Genomic DNA, 16,600 nt, shown 5'->3' on the forward strand with positions numbered 1-16,600 from the left:
CACGACAAGCAAACAGAAAGGACATTGTTGCGGGGGAGGAGGGCAGGGAGAAGGAAGGGAGGTTTTGGCGATGGGGAGCAATAAGCAGCCAAAATGTATATCGACAAAATAAAATTAAAAAAAAAAAAAAAGCCCGTGACTGTAAAAGTTAAGTTGATTCCAATGGCGCTGGGGAAATAGTTCAGGAGCTGCCTTGAGTTCACGCATACACTGAAAGAAAGCTGAACATCAGCCCAGAAGGAGACGACATCAAATCCAGCAGGCTTCATTAGTGGCACGAAATGTCCTATTTGATTTAAATCAAGGTTTTGAACTTCCAGCCCCTTTGGGTAGCAGTTTGAGTGAATCTAGTGAATTATAAATGGCCAGATCTATGCAAGAACATAACTCAGATTCGAGCAGCTGGGCTCTTCTGAGAAAGCTGCCTCGGCCAGGTCCCTGTGAACCAGCCTAGCAGGCCTTGGAGGAAATCTAACACCATCTCCCATACTCACATTTCTTTTCTAGAACCTTCCTAGGGAAAAATCTCACTCTTAGCCTACAGAGGCTTCCTAGATTCTGGCATCCTGGGGACAAAGACTTCTACAGTTCCTGGTCTGGTTTCAAGGTTACCTTGGGCCCCAGGCCCTGAGGAATCCTGCAGATGATCCAGGTGGGCAGGACGGGCTCGGCTCCCGCCGTTTCAAGCCAGGCAGGCACATGGCAGGGGCGCGCACCAGAAACACGAGCCAGCTTGAGACGCCTGCCCTGGCTGCGAGCCCAAGGAGATGAAACGCCCCGCAAACAAGGATCCCTTGCCAGCACCAACGTATCAGCATCTGTGTTTGTTTAAAACATGTAGAGCGAGAGAGAGTGCGATTTTGTTTTCTCGCAGAACATTCAGAGCCAATTTTGGCACCCAGATCTTCACAGGAAAATCTCATGGGGCTCCATGAGGTGTGAGCGGGCGTTAAGGGCAGAATTTCCTGCCTGGACTGGAAATTCTGATGATAAACGACATTGGATTATTGTTTTAAAGGAAAGGAGAAACTGTTATATACTTGAAACGACACGGGTGATCACAGTGGTATTTGTGCCAAGCACTGGAAACTCAAGTGCATAAGCTGACTTCAGGGGTTCTCAAAGTGGGGTCCCCCGAGCAGCAGCAGGAGCCTCACTGGGAGCTTGCTAGAAACGTACACTCTCAGGCCTCGCCCCAGCCCTCAGGAATCAGTAGCTCTGTGGTGGGTTTTAACCTGGAGGTTTAACCCTCTGGGGCACTCTGATGCACACTCAAGTTTGAGAAGCCACTGAGCTCCTTTAAAATTCAGCAGCAGAAATGATCTCTATCCTCAAACACAGAATTCATTGATTTGTTCCCTGCTGACTGCACCTCCCATGTGCAAGACACACCTCTGGCTGCAGTCAGACCTAAGGAGGACGCTCATCCTGCTGGCTGAGTTCTCTGAGTATATGTGCAAATCTAACCCTTTGCAGAGACTGTGTCCCTGTTAGCAGGACAGCAGGAGGAAAGACAAATGAATAGAATTGCTCATCTGGCTATACATGGACATCCAGTCCAGGGTCACTCGACTGCAGGACCAGTGACATTTTGGGTCAAATGTTTTGTTGTGGGGGCTGTTCTGTACATTGCAGGATGTTAAGCATCAGCCCTGGCCTCCAGTTGTGACACCCCAAATGGATTCTGTTAAGGCCTAAACTACATCGGGTACCAATGTCTCCACAACTCATCCCCCACCTCCTACCCCAGCATATAAAGGAATAAAATGGACAGATCAGCCTAGGTTCCAGTCCACCCTGACTGAGCAAGTTCCCTCCTCTACCCAAGCTTCTGAGCCATGGAACCTGGGGCACACCTCAGAGCACAAAGAATGACCTTCAGGGAACTGCAACTGTGGTACTGTCATGGACCCTTGATCTTTGTGTCACTGGTTTCCTGGTTTGTGATGACACAAAGCAAAAGTAATATGGCGGCAGAGACAATGCCATGGGGTTGGCAAACCTCTCAATTCTCTGACGATGTTTGTTTGGAATACCTGAAGTTGTTGCAGACACTGATATATTAAGGAACAGTCGGAGCATAATATGAATACCACCTCACTTATGCAAGATTTTATCCACAAGAAACTCCAGGTGAATGCAGAAAACTGCACCTAGGTGAACCCAGTGGCACTAGAATATGCAAATGCGCACACACGCACCCCTCAAACATCTATGAGCTACTCCAGCTGATGGGTCCACACCTACTGGGACAGCCTCCCCTCCGATTTCAGAGAGCTCTTCTGCCACCCCTTCACTGTGACACAGGCTGCAGCCTTTCTGACGCCCACACCTCGGCCAACTTCAGGTCTTCTCAAGAAGTGACATATTTATTGGCATATTCATGTATTTCTTGACCATTTAATATGTATAAAATGGCACTACCATTTGTATTATGTTTCCATCGCTTCTTTAAACGTGTCACTGATGAAGTTTTTGAGTGTTGTGCGCCTAACCCCATTTTCCCCATAAGTCCTGTGGTCTTCACTGCTCATTTATGCAGAGCGCTGTGATTTTGAGGAACTCCTATGTTGCGTTAGGACAGAATTGGCCATACTTTCTCCCTGAGCCAAGTACCATCCGGGTGATAGAAAAGCAGCACCAAGCCCCTCTCCTCTGGCTCCTCCCGTTTTTGATTCCACCCTCAGACTCGGCCCAGACAGGAGTGCAGCCTGCAAGCGTCTCCCGCCTTCCTGGGCTGCACTGGCCATCCCGGCTCCAGGTCCCAAAGCTCCTTGTACATTGCCTTCTCAATACACTCACCACGACTCCCTGACATCACCTGGCAAGCACTGGTCCACCCCAGCAGACCGTGAGTTCCCTAAGGGCTGACGATGCATCTTTTTCTCCCGAGTCCAGCCACAGTACACATTCTGTCCACACTTGTCCCGCCACTCACCCACTCCGTTTCACCAGGCACTGCCGGAGCCCTAGTTGCCGGAAGATGTCCACCACCATCTCCATGGGGGTGTGGTCCGTGACCGTGAAAGGGCTGAGGTTGAGGATGCGCCGCAGCTTCAGGGGGTGTGGGCTGTTGGCCGGCAGCTCAGGGGGCTCCTCTGTGAAGTACGTGATGGAATTGCTCACGATGCCCTCCTGCCTCTGTCTGGCATTCTCTAGAACGGGGACAAGCAGGAACAATAAGCCACAAAAAAATTCTGGCCGAGAAACTCCACCCTATAGCCCCACACGGCATCCTCGAATCCTACAGAAAAGGGGTTTAGAGGACAAACTACACATTTTTAATGAGGGGCTTCAGCCAAAGATCTGTGAAACTGGCATCTCTCTTAAGCTATGCTATGCCAGGGTCCCCCTGCTGTGACCAGATCGTTGGTTGCCAAAGTCTTGCAAAATGGGCCTGATCAAGATGGCTCCTTTGGGGATATTCATTGCTTCCCCCCTGCAATCCAGGGCACCCCTAATGGCTGAGGGCCCTCCACTCTTGCTTTCCTAACACTCCTCCATCTGCTCAGAGGCTGAAGTTTGACGGGACAAGAAACCTCACTTAGCTGCCCAATAACCTTAATACATTGGTTTTTTTCATTTTTCTTTTTTAATAAAATCAGTCATAACTGGCCCAAATGGCATTAAGAATCTTAAGAGGAAGAAGGAACCAATAAGACCAGCCCAGGCTCACAGCCCAGAAATGCAGCTCAATCCCAAATATGGCCCTTGGGTGCAAAGAAACGACCTCAGAAAAGCTACATCCCCCCACCCCTTGGATCTCCTGTCTTAAAAATGGGCCATTTTGTGCATTTCTCAAAGAAAGATAGTAAAACTGTTATGGTAGCAATTAGCCTGTTTCTGTCTGTAGGCAAGGCCATGTGAAAGAAAGCTGAAGAAGAGTAGGGTAACAGGAACTCATTAGAAACACAGCTTAATGCAGTGCTAGAAACCCGGGCTATTTTAAATCACGCATGAAATAAATCCATCGGTCTCAAGATATTTCTCCAAGGCGATTTTCCTTCTGTTGGAATTTTAATCTTTCTTTGTTCATGAGAAAAGCTTAGGGAAAGTGTACAGCAAGGCTAGCCTTAGAATGGATCCTGGTTTCTGTAATACCATTTCTTGCCTTCTCAAGACTACGATTCACCTATATTGTTCTTTCAAAAATAAAACTCTAACTGCCTCCTCTAACAATAGAGTACTTTAAAGGAAATCTGGCAGTGTTTGGGGTCAGGCTGAGTCTGAAAGGGGGTCTCTGTTTAAAAGCAGAACAGTGGGCCTGCTGGGCAAATGCCTGCACATTATATGGGTCAGGTGAAATCCAGTTACATCAAATGGAATATGATTCAACCACAAACACCAGACGACACTGATGCACAACATGTTTTCAAATGTAGATCGTGCATGATACACACTGTGTACCTCTCTCCTAAACCAAGATGCTTCCATCTATAAGCACTACGGCAGGGAGGCAGCGGTCAACACATACTTGCTCATTTTTGTAGACCACTGACTCCCATAATGTCCCACATAAGAAGATTTCCATCTATTTTAACAGGTTGAATGTCAGGATTGAATCAAGCCACAGACCCCAATTAAGAACTGATCACATGGATATGCCGAACACTTATAAAACCCAATATGACTTAGTGAACCATCAATCCACTTCTTAAAATAAATAACAAGCTTATATTTCCTCTGAATTTACTGATTGGGTTTAAAGCTCTGATTCTAACAGCCACTACTTCAATGAACTCATGCTCTCAAGTGCACTCCCAGTGCCTGGACAATGCCTAGCACACAGTAGATACAAAACAGATATTTGCTAAATGCACGCATAAATGAATGGTAGGTCTACCAAATGACAATGTATCTGGTGCTACCTGCCATGTAGAACAGAGCCTATTTCACGTGGGAGGCATTAGGAAGGAAAGCCCATGAGCTATTCACTGCCAAGCAAGAATCGTAGGCATCGGCTAGGGTCCGAGCCAGAGATCTGAGCTTGTGCTCCAACACCGGCAACTGCTGCTCTCTCCAGAAGGGCTCTGCTAGGCCACTTTGGAACTCTATTATAAGCACGTATATTAACTTTGGGGTTAGAGGTGCTATGTATAGGCCAAAAGCTGGTGAATGGAAGAAGAACCGGCAAGAAAGCTTTTTGCAACTCTCTACTAGAGTGAACCACCTACTCCCAGTTTGGACCAGAAATCTTTGTCAGTCACCAAAATGCCTGCAACAAAACTATAGCACATAAGTTCACAGAGGACAGAGACTGTGTATTGTCATCCACGGACCCACCGCTCCTAGGATACACAACACATGGTGGATGCTCAAGAAATATTTCTGTATGAAAGAATAAACCAACTCCTCACCCAGGGGATGACCTAGTGGTAGGAAAGAATAGACTCACAGGCCCCAGGGACTCTTGGGAGCCCATGTTGGGAAAGAAACCAAAAATATATAGCCCAAAATGAACATATTTTATAAGAGCCAGGTAGGAAATGCTCTAAATGCAGTAAATATTAACCATGTCCTTGTATGGTGATAAGAAAGTGGATGCCTTTTTAAATTTTTCCTTTTTTTTTCTAATTTCCCCAATATTCTATGAGTGTGTATTAATTTTACTTTTTTTTTTTTTTTTTTGGTGGATATTAAGCTTTTTCTTTTTTCTTTTTTCTTTTTTTTTTTAATTTTATTTTGTCGATATACATTGTGGCTGATTACTGCTCCCCATCACCAAAACCTTCCTCCCTTCTCCCTCCCCCCCTCCTCCCCAAAAATGTCCTTTCTGTTTGCTTGTCATATCAACTTCAAGTGATTGTGGTTGTTATATCTTCTTCCCCCCCTCCCGGTTTTTTTTTGTGTGTGTGTGTATGTGTGTGAATTTATATATTAATTTTTAGCTCCCACCAATAAGTGAGAACATGTGGTATTTCTCTTTCTGTGCCTGACTTGTTTCACTTAATATAATTCTCTCAAGGTCCATCCATGTTGTTGCCAATGGCAGTATTTCATTCATTTTTATAGCTGAGTAGTATTCCATTGTGTATATGTACCACATTTTCCGTATCCACTCATCTGATGATGGACATTTGGGCTGGTGCCAACTCTTGGCTATTGTAAAGAGTGCTGCGATGAACATTGGGGAACAGGTATAACTTCGACTTGATGATTTCCATTCCTCTGGGTATATTCCAAACAGTGGGATAGCCGGGTCGTATGGTAGATCTATCTGCAATTGTTTGAGGAACCTCCATACCATTTTCCATAGAGGCTGCACCATTTTGCAGTCCTACCAACAATGTATGAGAGTTCCTTTTTCTCTGCAACCTCACCAGCATTTCTCGTTCAGAGTCTTTTGGATTTTAGCCATCCTAACTGGGGTTAGATGGTATCTCAATGTGGTTTTGATTTGCATTTCCTGGATGCTGAGTTATGTTGAGCATTTTTTCATATGTCTGTTGGCCATTTTTATATCTTCCTTAGAGAAATGCCTACTTCGCTCTCTTGCCCATTTTTTAATTGGGTTGCTTGTTTTCTTCTTGTAAAGTTGTTTCAGTTCTTTATATATTTGGGATATTAGTTTAATTTTACTTTTTAAAAAACCTAATAGTCCTTATTGTTAAATGTTTTAAAGTTAAAGTAGTTAAACTTTTTTATAACTGTCTTTAACATAGGAGGTTTGTCATATATTCCACTAGAGCTACTCTCAGTGACCACAGCCCCTGAAATATGATGTACATTTTATGAGCAGCCGCTGAGGTTATTCAACTTGACATTCTACTTTCTAGCAGCAATATAAGGATACTTCAAAAGTTCATGGAAAGATTCATACAACCTTTAATTCTATTTTCCCATGAACTTTTTGAAGTACCCTTGTACACAGAGGGCGTAATCCATAGCATTTGTAAGATGAATTTTACAAACTGTGATAGGCCAAGAAATTTTAAAAGACTAGAAATAATCACACATCTGGTAAGCTACTAAGTGGCTTTAGAGCAACGGTTCTCAATTGGGAGCAATTTTGCCCCGACTCCCCACCCCCAGGGGACATTTGGCAATGTCTGGAGACATTTTTGGTTGTCACAATTGGGACGGGGAGGTGCTCCTGGCAACTGGTGGGTGGAGGCCAGGGATGCTGCTAAACATCCTACAGTGCATAGGACAGTTCCCACCACAGAGAACAATCCAGCCCCAAATGTCCATCGTGCTAAGGTTGAGAACCCCTACTTTAGAGTAATTATGTGTTTAGGGAGGTAATACTTTACCATCTTGTTAACTAAAAATGCTTCCATGAAACAGACGTAATTAATGAAAAAGTTTAAAATAAAAACTTGGAAGCAACCACAGTAGCGGTCGGTACGTAGATGAAAGGATAAAAAAGTAAACACTATATAGAAGAAAAAGCATATTATCTTATGACAGGTTATTGTCTACCAAAGCATGGAAAAGTCCCCCTGCACATCCATCTGTATATCTATATCTATATCTACATATTTACATATATGTATATTTTAACATCCGCAGCACAAAGAAGTAGATGGCCCTACTGTTCCCCATGATCTAGTCCAATCATCAACAGCCCACCCAGGCAGACACCTCTGTACCTCTGAATAGCTTGTCCAACAGATGTGACACTTATCCTCTTGTTCAGTCCTGGATGTGGACCCCTTTCTGCAAGTGAGCACCTTCCACGTGCTGAAGAGTCATCATTCAATCATCCACCAGACGAGGAGATGAGGTCCCTCCACTCTTCCCCGCCACCCTACCCTTCCCTCCTTTCATCGCCTCTGTGGCTCCCACTGAGGCCTCTCCGAAGCCTTCCTGGCTTAACTGCACAACTCAAGACTAGAAGAGCCTGAGCCCCGCTGAGTACAGAAAGAGCCTCATACTTGCAAAGAGAAACGAGAGGCCAAGTCCCATTCACCAGGAATTGGAACACGGGTCACGTACGGCCCCATGTCTTAACATGTGGTGACGAAGATGGCCACATTGCCTGGGCAGTGCTAACTAAGCGCCCGCTAGCAGAGACGTAGCTGTGCTTTGGTATTCCAGAGACGGATTGAAAATAAAACATTTTCAACTTCATGTGAGCGGTTGTTACAATTGTAAACATGATGTGTGAGAAAACTCCTCATTTACCTCAATCACCATTCTTTTCTTATCGCAACTATCTTGCATCTGTCTGTAATCTTTGCTCCCAATTCCCCTAAAAGTGACACTGGCTAAATGTGAATGTCACATTTCTATACTCATAAAAGGGCAGATAATTCCTCAAGTACAGGTCATGAATTTCTCCCCTATAGTACAGGGACTCTTCTCTTTCCACAGACCAGGAAAACAGCTCTTGTGATTCCTCAGAGCAACACACTCCTTGCTTTGGCACGAACTGTGTAAATAGCTGCTTCTGTACTATTACGGGTCTGACTGAAAGCACACAGGTACTATTGACACTGCGTGGTGCCTCTTCAGACGCTCCAAACACAGCTTCTAGGAGAGCGCGTGGTGGGCAAGCCTAAGGGTCTTCCCTCACCACTTGACGACAGTTAGTGCTTCCCCCTTGACTACAGTAATGGGTTTCAGCGAAATTAGTCAGCTGTCTCTTAGCAGCTGTGCCTGCAACCACACAATAGATAGTGGATGCTGTGACATTTATTACTTTAGTTTTTAAGTTTCAACCTTTGCTTAAAGGATTTCAGGGACTGAATACATTTTTTAAAGGCTGCTGATTACATTACTTTAAAAGAAACCCAACCCTACTTAAACAACTTTAAAAAACTCGTTATTTATAAGGCAATATTTAGGCCTGAAAGCACCTACCTGTTAAGGGACAGGACTTATATTAAAGCAACAAACAGTGAACACAAACTGAACAGTGAAGCACAAACTTGCTATGGTGTCTAAAATACAAAATCAATTTTTGCTTTGGGGGAGGTAAAAATGTTTGAACAACAAGCTAAATTAGAGGCCATATCTTATGGTTATCTTATAAAGCCTTTGATGGAGATACGTTAAAGATATTTTAAAAGCTACTTAACATTGGGAAGAGGATTTAGCAGTTGAAGGGAAGCACCTTAGAAATAAAAATCAAAGGGCAGGGAGAAGCAAGCAGTTTCGTCTGGTGAAGACATGCTCGCGGTGAGGCAATCGGCAACGAGACCAGGGCAAGTCCCGTTGATGAGCGTTACGAATACTCTGGAAGATGGCACGCACAGTAAAAATCATCACATGCGCACGGAAGCCGGCCATGGGCCCCCGACTACCACAGGATGCTGAATGCCGTGCAGATCGCGGAGCGAGGATGCTGAGCAGATGGCATTGGCCACGTGCCGGTGCAAGGGCTATGCTGGCCTCCGCCCCTCCTGCATCTTGAGGTCCAGCAGGGCTCCATCTCCGAGGCTCACTGCTCCTCCCTGCCCGGGGCTTCCAACCACTCACGCCCAGGCCTCTGGCCCTCAGTGCCCTCTGTCTGCGGAATCCTTCCTCCTGCTCCCCTTCCAAAGAGGCCGACCCTAGGTTGCTGGGGCCCACAGGCTTGCTCCTCTGAAGTGCCCCCACATGGGCATCGCCCGTTCTCTCCTCCACCAACTCAACAGCCTGGCCCTCGGTGCAGCTGATTTCAGTTGGAACACGAGGAGGAAAATAATCACAGAGCGGACTCGAGCGATATCATTTACCCATGTGGCCGCTAACAGCCGGATCACATGTAATGCCATGAAGTGAAGGAAAGCCTGTGCAGTGGCAGGGAGGTGGCAGGGCAGAGACCTCACAAGCACCAGCGGCTGCACAGCCCACCTGAAAGTCTCTCTCTGAGAGCAGCTCGGCCCGGGCTACTCACATCTCTTCCTGAGCTTCATCCAGCACTTCCCCCAAAAGGCGGCATCTGCAGCTTGCCTCCCAGAGGAGCGGGCGCAGGGGGCTGCTTGCAAACACGTGGTCCCTTTCCAGCCACACAAGAGTTGGGTCTGAGCCCTTGTGCTTCACAGAGTGACTTGGGGGCCAGCAGCATCGGCATCAATGGAGAGCCCGTGAGGAGCGCAGTCTGGGACCCGCTCCAGACCTGCTCCATCAGCGTCTGCATTTCCACCAGATCCCCGGGTGACCATGCACACACGAACGCTTGCGAGCCCCTGGCGTGACGCGCATTCTCGCGCACCTCTCTGATCACTGGGGGGCACAGAGCTGCCTCTTGGCTCCTGACAAAAGGCGAGCTGCCCTCTTTACTCACTTATTGCGAGAATCAGCTCCCTCCGCTGGGCAAATCCAATGAGGCGCTCGGAGTCTCTGGAGACCACCACAGGGAAGCCGTTGTAGTCAGTGTCCTTGATGAGCGTCTCCATGTCCTCCACGGTCATGCGGTCCTGGGTGAGCACCGACAGCGGCGGCTCTCCCCGCCGGGGCCGCATGACATCAGTGGCCAGTGTGCAGTGGGTGAACTCGTCCTTCACATCCAGGAAGGGGTAGCCGTTCAAGTGGATGTGGGCCTCGTAGATGCCTTCCTTCCCAAAGGCATTGGCCACCAACTTGCTGGTCACAGCCGCCACCATGAGGGGCACAATGTACTCCAGACCACCCGTGAACTCGAACATGATGACCACCAACGACACTGTCATTCTGGTAACTCCACCTGCAACACAAGACACAAGTGAGATTCCGAAGCCCGACCCCGGACCCTCGGGAGGGCATGATGTGTGGAAATGGATAGATGGCTGTAAATGCTCCTCACACGTGTTCCAAGGGGACATTCCCACATGCCGCCCATGCTCAGGCCTCAGGAACAGATGCCAGGTTCTGTTCAACGTGGCATCGCATCAGGGAGCTGTAAGTCACACCTGGCTGGGGGCTCTGCTCCAACGAGGGACCCTGGCTTGTCCACTCACCTAGGCCCACACGTCTGGCTTTTGGGCGAGTGGATCTGACTGAACAAGCAATCCCATAAGCCTTATAATTTTAGGATTCTTAGGGACTAGAGAGAGGAGAGAGACCCAGCTTTTTGTCCTTTGGTATTCAAAGGGAGAATCCATACTGACTCCTGGTCTTCCAGGGAGTTTAAACCAAGGTTTCTCAACTTCAGCACTAGGGACATTTGGGACTGGAGCATTCTTTGTTGTCAGGGGCTGTCTTGTACACTATAGCATGTTTAGCAGCATCTCTGGTCTCTACCCAATAGATGCAAGTGGCACCTCCCTCCCCAGGTGTGACAACCTAAAGTGTCTTCAGATACTGCCAAGTGTCCCTGAAAGGCAGAATCACTCCTGGTTAAGAACTACTGTTCTAGGTGGTATGGCTGTAAGATGGTGGAGACTCCATCAGCCTGGGCCCCTGAATGACTGGGTGGGAAGAATCTTCTGTTCACCCATGTTTTTTACATATATATATATGTGTGTGTGTGTGTGTGTGTATATAGTGAGCAAGATATAAGACTTGGTGTGTGAGCCACCGAGATTTGGGGGGATTCTCGTTATAGCAGCACAACCTAGCCTATCATGAGTAATGCAAATGTTCAAGTCCACGCCTTCCTCCTCGCCAGTCCTCTAAACCAGCTCAGTGCCCCCACCCCCTCCCTGCCCCACCCGTGGTTGTACCTAGGCAGGCTGCAGCTCCCACCATTGCGTAAAGCCCTGGTGTGACGCAGTCTGCTCCGGGCCTGCACCAGTTCCGGAAGATGATCCAGTCATGGTGATGGTAAGCCAGCTGCTCCACGCCGATGCCCACCATCCTGCCCGCCATTGCTCCCACGGCCATGCTGGGGATGAGGAGGCCCGACGGGATCTCGAGGGAGCACAGAGAAAAGCAGCATGAGGGAAGGCAGCTGAGTCCCCCTTCCCGATCTCCAGGAAAAACGGTGCCCCCTCGACAAGCTTGCATTTTGCTCAGCCTTCAAAGCAGGTACAGCTCTTCAAAATCAGTCAGCTGGGAAAAGGTGGGACAAGTGATTTGACCTCCTTAGTCGGTCGCATCTACTGCAACATGGAGAGAATGCCCTTTTACACTTTCATTTCTTCCCCTGCAAAGTCTGGCCCAGTTTGCCTGCTGTGGATTAAAGAATGATAAGCCCTGGTGCAAATACCATTCAAAGTGAACATCTGTCACTTGAGACACTCGTGACTTTCTCTCTCCCCTTGCCATGTCATGCAGATTGGCTTCTAATATTAAATGCCAAGCCACAGCATGAAAATGGAAAAGGGCCTGCAACTGCTCCCTGGTAAAATTAAGAAGTTGAACGCACCATCGCAGCTGCCCCCGATCTTCCAAAAAGCTTTCAAAGGCTTCCCGCTCTGTTTATAGACAGTGGATACCAGTCAGAGAGAGACGAGGGAGGCAGTTCCATTTTCCTAACCAACTACATCTTCCGAGAAGTATCCTGAATATATTCTAGCCACATTAGCGGCAGCAAAGAAACAGACTATGTAAACTGAATGATCTTAGAAGTAGCGTGTTGCTTACTTTGCTGACTGCTAATGCATTTTAGTTTGTCTGGTGACCGTACATGTGATATAGGACACTCCCAACTACTCTGTGTTCATTGAGACGTGAGTGCAGACCCTGAGCCACAGCTGCATTTATGTCGCCCCAGGCGGTCATCAGTCTGAGGATGCCAGGCGAACTGAAGTTCAGAACCTTGGGTGTGATTTCTAGAGTTTGGAATATTCCTTAGGAAATTGCTCCTATATGGGCTCCCCCTTAGTCCACAGCCATTTAATCCCCTGTAACTTCAAAGTAAAGTCTCAGCAAGCACCAGAAGATGCTCCAGCATCTTCCTTGGGCACAAAAATAAATTCCTTTGCAAGGAGATGATGGATCAGACACAGTCAGGTGTTTAATAAAGTCTACCCATCCTTGTTCTTAAGGCACAGATTCGGGTTTCTGTTTGACCACTACACACCCAGAGACACCGTTTCTTAGACTTTTTTTGAAAAAGACAATTCATAGAAATACCACACAGAAAGCAAAAGTAATGGAACACATCAGGGGCTCTGGGGGGTGGGTAATGTTGTGCTTCTGGTCCTGGGTGCTGGTTACACAAGCGTGTGGGTTTTGTGAAAATTCATTAAGCTGTATGCATCTCTATATGATACTCTTTTATCACACTCTAACACTCTAATAAAAGTTTCATTTTGTTTTTAAGTAAGCAATAGCAGCACTATTCACAATAGCCAAAAGGTGGAAACAACCCAAATGTCCATCAAAGGATGAGTGGATAAACAACGTGTGGGGCAGTCTACAGAGAGGAACACTCTTCAGCCAGAAAAGGAATGAAGGGCTGACACGTGCTACATCATGGATAAGCCTTGAAAACACTGTGCTAAGTGAAAAAAGCCAGTCCCACAAGGACGGTCCGAAATGAATTAATTTAATTAAAATGAACTGTCCGAAATAGGCAAACCCATAGAGACAGAAAGCAGATTGGTGGTTGCCAGGGGCTGCTGGGGCAGAGAACAGGGAGGGACTGCTAATGGACATGGGGTCTCCTATGAAGGGGATGAAAATGTTCTGAAACTTGACTGAGGTGACGGTTGCACAACATTGTGAATGTACTTAATACCACTAACATGTACACTTTAAAATGATCAATTTCAGGCTATGTAAACTTTACCTCAATTTTTTTTAAAAAAAAGCAATAACAACTTAATGTCAGTTTCCATAAAAGAAAGCTCTTTAGGAACGGCTTTCAAAGTATGTCTGACTTTAATGCAGTGTTTAAAAGCAGGAAGAAAGAAGCTGTCTCTTCTCTGGCTTTAGGAACAAAAATGAGGAAAGCACACGGTGTCATCCACAGCTCTTGAGGACACCCCTCAACAGGAGACGATGTGTGCAAAGAGCCCCCGTTGTGGCCCCAGTCCCACCCAGACCTCGAGGCCATCACGTGGTGTGCAGCGTAGGTGCTGCCACACAGTCTCAGAACTCTGGGTTTGCATCTGTCTCTCCCAGAGGCAGGTGCTCTTTACGGGCAGCATTCTGTTTCGAGTGCTGTACACCTTGGACTTAGCACAAAGCCTAGATACAGCAGATGCTCAATGCATGCTCAACGATCCAAACTGGGCCACACACGGGCTTGTCCCACCACCTGGCATCACCCCGCCAGCAGGCAAAGCTGTGGCCACCCCTGGTCTGGGAGTGAGATGAAGTGAGCTCCATGCCCAGCTCTGTCTCCCATATGCTGTGGGTCTGATTAGGCCACTCTGGGTCTCTGAGCCTCAGCTTCCTCACTTGTAAAATGGGATTAAAACCTCATTTCACAGGCTTGCTGGTTATTAAAGAATTGTGTCCTGATGATTGAAAGAATGTCAAGTGCCCAGCACATGAGAACATTCAAGAAAGGTCGGATCCCCTTTTCCTCCCATGACAATTTTGTTCAGGAGAGTAGGGTGCTGTTCCCAGAAGGACTTGGGTTCTTCCCCCCACCAGCACCCACCCTCACTTTCTTACCCTTCACTTACCTTCATGCCAAAGGTAAATATGGTGATGACGATTTTGAAGATCAGCGCCAGGGCCAGCTGCCACATGGCCGTGTAAACGCCAAACCCAGCTGGCCGGTCTGGAATGTCATCCACAGGCCGGGTCATGTTGGGGTCATTGATGTAGTCACACAGCTGGGAGGACTCAAAGGCCCCACAGTCATTGAACATCTCAGAAATGAGCTCACTGGTGCTCTGGCGTGTGTACGGATTGGGGTAGGCAATGACAGCGGTGATGGCAGTCACCACAATGACCTCCAGCACCGGGTACTTCCCTAGCTGGGTGGTCTTGTGCCTCCTGCACCAGGCGATGTTGCAGCGGATGAAGAGGGTTCCCCACAAGCCCCCAAACACCCCAAGCAGGATGAAGGGGAAGAGTTCAGCCATGTGCCAGGGCGTGTGATATTCCACATAAAAGAGAACAAGGTGGCTGTTCCCAAAGCAATTGATGGATCGCAACGTGAAGGCCGCCACCAGGGCCGTGAATAATGACATCCACGATGTCTCCGAGAGAAAGTAGTAACTGATCTGGAATAAAGAAGTCGCAAATTAGTGACTGGCCAGAGAAAGAGCTGCTCAGAGTTCAGGCCCTTTGGTCAGCAGCCACCTGCTGGTGCCCACCGTGAGACACACTGGGACCAAACATGGACGATCGGCACTCACTTCATCAGTCAGTCCAGGCTTGACTATGACAAAATGCACCAACGAAGATACCAAAGGGATCTAATTGTGTCTAAAAGTAAAATGGATACGGAGCAAGGTGGCTTAAGCCAATTTTTTTAAGAGAAAAATAGTTAATCATAATTCTGTTTATAGCACAGAGACCCTCCTAAAAGCAAATAAACTTCTGGATTTGATTCAGGGGTTGGAAAACTCTGGCCCACACGTCAACTCTGGCCCACCAAAAGTATTCATAAGGCACACGAGTTAAGAATGGTTTTTACATTTTTAAATGGTTGGAGGAGAAAAAAATGTTTTTTGGAGTTGAACTACTCAGAAGAACAATATTTTGTGACGTGAAAACTATAGAAAATTCTAATTTCACGGTAAAAGGCCACAAAGAAAGTTAAAAGTGCATAATGATAAACACACACACACACACACACACACACGAACACACATAGGATATTAAAAAAAGAAAATTTAATTTCAGTGCCCATGGGAACATAGCCATGCCCATTCACAAACTATGTGTTGTCTATGGCTGTTTTCATGCCACATGGCCAAGTTGGGCAGTTGCAGCAGAAACTGTGTGGCCCACAGAGCCTGAAATATTTCCCATTTGGCCCTTTACGGAAAACGTTTGCCAACCAGCTAACCCCTGGAATGATCCATTCGCGTTACCAAAACCAAAAATGCTTAATTCAGTTGGCTCTGAGAAACACTGAAGACAATATAAATCTTCAAAAAAAGTCATGTTGGCAATTTTAAAAGCAATATTTTTAAATGGCAGAAATTGTAGCTCCTTAATTAACTGCAGGAATCTTATGCAACCCTTCTTTGAATGTACTCCTCACAGGGCAGGAGACGAAGGCTCACTGCTGTGCCAGTCATCCACGGGTCCTTGCCTCTCAGCCCCACGCATTCCCTCTGCTGCCCCTTCTCACCTCTTCCAGACTGAAAAGCACACCCCCGATCGGAGCACCAAAGGCCACGGAGACTCCCGCCGCAGCTGCGGCTGAAAGCACCTGCAAGGCAAACAGTTACGTATGAGCTCCGGGCCCTCCGTGAACACCAGCGTGTGCAGGCAAGACCACGGAGGGCTGTGGGCAGAACGCTTTCCTGCAGCGGAAGCTGGCCAGCTCACCTTGCGCCTCTTGCCCTCGTTTTTGCTGTACTTAGAGAAAAGTCTGCTGAAGAAGTTGCCACAGCAACAAGCCACGTGCACCAGCGGCCCTTCTTTCCCAAGGCTCAGGCCGGATGACACTACCAGCACCAGGGCGACCATCTTAATTAGCAGGGTCCACTTCCCCAAGTAGCCCCTTTTGATGAAGCCGCTCAGAATGGTCCTGATCTGAAACAGAGGATCGAGAATGAGAGGGAATGAACTGTTTCAATGCACGGCCAGGAAAATAGCTGTAATTCCTCTGAGAGGCATTTTTTTTTTTTTTTTTTTTTTAAATTTTATTTTGTCGATATACATTGTAGCTGATTAT

General features: G+C 47.2%; 1 protein-coding gene across 1 annotated transcript in view; it reads right to left on the reverse strand.

Moving 5' to 3' along the window:
- Positions 1-16,600, reverse strand: part of LOC134366637 (H(+)/Cl(-) exchange transporter 4-like) — a 51,036-nt gene that overhangs the window by 16,255 nt on the left and 18,181 nt on the right. The window contains exons 5-10 of the mRNA XM_063082990.1: positions 16,252-16,458; positions 16,052-16,132; positions 14,427-14,972; positions 11,571-11,757; positions 10,214-10,612; positions 2,939-3,155 (exon numbers count right to left, since the gene is read on the reverse strand). Coding sequence (XP_062939060.1) covers positions 2,939-3,155; positions 10,214-10,612; positions 11,571-11,757; positions 14,427-14,972; positions 16,052-16,132; positions 16,252-16,458 — 1,637 coding nt within the window. The remainder of the gene's footprint in view (positions 1-2,938; positions 3,156-10,213; positions 10,613-11,570; positions 11,758-14,426; positions 14,973-16,051; positions 16,133-16,251; positions 16,459-16,600) is intronic.

Source organism: Cynocephalus volans, chromosome X (genome assembly GCF_027409185.1).
Source record: "Cynocephalus volans isolate mCynVol1 chromosome X, mCynVol1.pri, whole genome shotgun sequence".
NCBI classification, from domain to species: Eukaryota; Metazoa; Chordata; class Mammalia; order Dermoptera; family Cynocephalidae; genus Cynocephalus; species Cynocephalus volans.